We start from the raw sequence: 3315 nt of genomic DNA, 5'->3' as shown, positions 1-3315 counted from the left end.
CCTAGGGACCTCTGCTGAACCACTCTGCCCCATTGTCCCTTCCCTAGCGATGGAGTGGCCGGGACCCAGGGAGAGGAGCTATCCCATCACCATCCAGCTGCTCCCAGACAGGCGTCTGCAGGTCCTGGACAGGCGTCTCTCTGTGCTCCGTACCGTCCAGCTGAGGCCCCCGCAGCAGGTCCACCTCATCCTGTCCAGCAACCGCGGATGCCGCGCCCTGCTGCTCAAGATCCCCAAGGAGTATGACCTGGTATGGCCCGTCCTGCCTCCCCGGCTTGGGCTGCCCTCGCACATCTCCCCTCTCACAGCAAGTCCTCTCTGGCCACCCCGTCCTCAGCCACAGAGCTCAGTTGTGAAGGCTGATGCTGGGAGGAGGTACTCCTTTCGGAGGTCCCCAGACCCACCGGACTCTCCCTCTGACCCCCTTTGGGCCTCTCACCTGGCTCCAGCCAGGATGGAGTGGGGGACAGCTTTTTTCGCTATCTCCCAACCCAAGACCCTCTGAGGGGAGGCTGAACCAGAAGCTTGAGCCTTCCTCCCACCAGGTGATGCTGTTTAACTCCGAGGAAGAGCGAGGCACCTTCGTGCAGCATCTGCAGGGCTTCTGTGTGAGCTCGGCTCTGGGCCTTGATGTGGCTGAGATGAGTGAGAACGAGCTGTTCAGGAAGGCTGTGACCAAGCAGCAGCGGGGCCGCATCCTGGAGGTCTTCTTCAGACACCTCTTTGCCCAGGTGCCTGACTGTGCCTTTTGGAGGCAGGACCGGGCCCAGGGGTTGAAGGGGACGCTGGGCTGGACAGGACCCTATGTGGGGTGATCTAAGCTTCTGCTCTGCGGGCTGGAGATTTCAATTTCCTCATCTATGAAACAGTGATTAAAATAGGATCCATCCCTTTAGGTTGCTGCGAGGATTCAGGGAGATGGTCTACATCAGTGGTTCTCAAAGTGTGGCCCCTGGACCAGCAGCAGCAGGCTCATCTGGGAATTTGTTAGAAATTCAAGTCCTCGGGCCCTTCCCCAAGACCTAGGAAATCAGGAACTCTGGGGTTGGGGCCCACAAGCCCACCAGAGGCTTCTGATTCACTCTAAAGTTTGATAAACACTGTTCTATGTACAGGGTTTAGCCCAAGTGCTTGCTTCGTTATAGGCATTTAACAAATGGTAGTTACATGTATCTGACTTTTAAAATCAGGCACATGGCAGCCCTGTCTGAACTGACAAGAGAACATATCTTTAGCCCCTTCCTCCCTGTCCACTTAATGTCTGCTGCAGCTTCTGTCCCCAGTGTAGGCTCTCTCACTTTGCATTCCCAAACTGTGCCCCTCCCCATTCCCACCCCATCCCCTGCTACAGCCACCCCCTCTGCAGGAAAGCAGAAGCCCAAGTCAGAAGTTTATCTAATGACTGTGAGCAGCCACCAGGGCTCACCCTTTCTGAGCTGGACTTTGGGGAGATGTGAGAGGTCACTGAACTGCCTCCAGCCTCACCTCCTTCTCTCCTTCCCTCTGCTGCTGCCCAAGTGCAGGTGCTAGACATCAACCAGGCAGATGCCGGGACCCTGCCCCTGGACTCCTCACAGAAGGTGCGGGAGGCCCTGACATGTGAGCTGAGCCGGGCTGAGTTTGCCGAGTCCCTGGGCCTCAAGCCCCAGGACATGTTTGTGGAGTCCATGTTTTCTCTGGCCGACAAGGACGGCAATGGCTACCTGTCCTTCCGGGAGTTCCTGGACGTCCTGGTGGTCTTCATGAAAGGTAGGGGGATGGTGGACCATCCCAGGAGTCAGGTGTCTTTCAGCAGAGAGGTGACGGGCATCCCCCTATCTCTTGCCAGGCTCCCCAGAGGACAAGTCCCGCTTGATGTTCACCATGTATGACCTTGATAGGAATGGCTTCCTCTCCAAGGACGAGTTCTTTACCATGATGCGGTATGGGGTGGGCCCCTCCAGTCCTGAGACTTCCTGATATTTTAAACAGGAAAACAGGTCAGGTCAGAGGAGGGTAGGCGAGGAGGTTATGAGTCCATCTACATTGAGAGGTGGCCTAGGTACTATATCCTAGACACTCAGAGCATCCAGCTTCAGAAGTTTATCTGGCCAGGCCCCTGCCTCCAGGAGAGTCTGTATTTGCAGTGCCAACACCACCAGAAAATTCTCCCTAGTTACAAAAGACAACCAACATCAAGATGACCAGTAACAAAGCCCACTAACCCCTTCTGGATGCCTCTGGGTCTTTGCTAACTCTTCAAATGCTGTGCTTTACACAGTGAGATAATGAATCATGGAGGACCGATGCCCTGGGTTACTGCCAGTATTAATCACCATGACAGGCAGGAGGAGAAACATGGAAAGTTCTTCTGTATTCCAACCCTTCTCTCTTCCTGCTTCTTAAGCCATTTCTGGTTGTGGTGTGCCGATAAAGACCAGTTTTGAGCTCACAGACTTATTCCTGAAGACCGTGCTCTAGTAACACAACTGCCTACAGCTCTGTAAGGACAGGGTTTATATCTCTCTTTGTTCCCTGCTGAATCCCCTCCTCCGCACTGTGATTGGCACATAGCAGGCATTCAATACATAGTTAACTGAATCAGATGAAACAAATAAGCAAATGAATAAACAGAATGCATAGAACAGCCCAGACCCTTTTAACTCTTCTACCCCTGTAAACCTCCTGATTGCTTTCAGCTTTCACCTTAACTGCCACATTGTTTACAGTCCAGATACCACAACTGGACATGGGCTTCTGAAAGGGCTAGGGCGAGGCGCATTGCAGTTGTCCCTCGCTGGGCGTGCTGCTGCAGGACCCTCTAGGAGACAGTCTCTGCCCCCAGGGGCTGAGGTCCACCTCCTTGGCCTGTACTCAGTGTGGCTCTTGCTCAGTCTCACCCTGAGCAAGTGGGGTGATGTGTTTTCTAATGTGATGGCAGTGCTTGCTGTGCCATGCACGCAAAAGTCTTTTTCTGCTGGACTCACACAAACTTGCATGTTTGTTTGCTTTTGTCCCAAAGCACAGTCTGAGAAAAGAGTTATGGCCACTGTAGCTGCCACTGTGGGTGTTGTCACATTGGGTGCGGAGATACTCCTGCCCATGCCCCAGGCTGTTGGCACAAGGAAGCAGCAGCCAGTGCAGCTACATCTCCTCTCCCAACCCCCCGCTGGACCACGAATGGGGTGCCCAGTGGTGGTGTGGGAGGTATCAACATGAGAGCCTGCCACATAAGAGAGCCATGGCACACCTGGACAAGTCCCTACACTAAGTGGACATTCATCCCAGCTGTAGATGCCCCCCCCCCCCCGTTTCGGGACGGCTTTCTTTACCTGG

The 3315-nt window shown here is 54.3% G+C and overlaps 1 protein-coding gene across 2 annotated transcripts in view; it reads left to right on the top strand.

Moving 5' to 3' along the window:
- Positions 1 to 3315, top strand: part of DUOX2 (dual oxidase 2) — an 18701-nt gene that overhangs the window by 6712 nt on the left and 8674 nt on the right. For both annotated transcript variants that reach the window (XM_007467014.1, XM_007467013.1), the window contains exons 17-20: positions 48 to 250; positions 546 to 731; positions 1524 to 1749; positions 1829 to 1922. In XM_007467014.1, coding sequence (XP_007467076.1) covers positions 48 to 250; positions 546 to 731; positions 1524 to 1749; positions 1829 to 1922 — 709 coding nt within the window. The remainder of the gene's footprint in view (positions 1 to 47; positions 251 to 545; positions 732 to 1523; positions 1750 to 1828; positions 1923 to 3315) is intronic.

This window comes from Lipotes vexillifer, unplaced genomic scaffold, assembly GCF_000442215.2.
Source record: "Lipotes vexillifer unplaced genomic scaffold, Lipotes_vexillifer_v1.1 scaffold1010, whole genome shotgun sequence".
Taxonomy (NCBI): domain Eukaryota; kingdom Metazoa; phylum Chordata; class Mammalia; order Artiodactyla; family Lipotidae; genus Lipotes; species Lipotes vexillifer.
The sequence above is the reverse complement of the archived record's forward strand: the minus strand, read 5'-3'. Positions and strand labels throughout refer to the sequence as shown.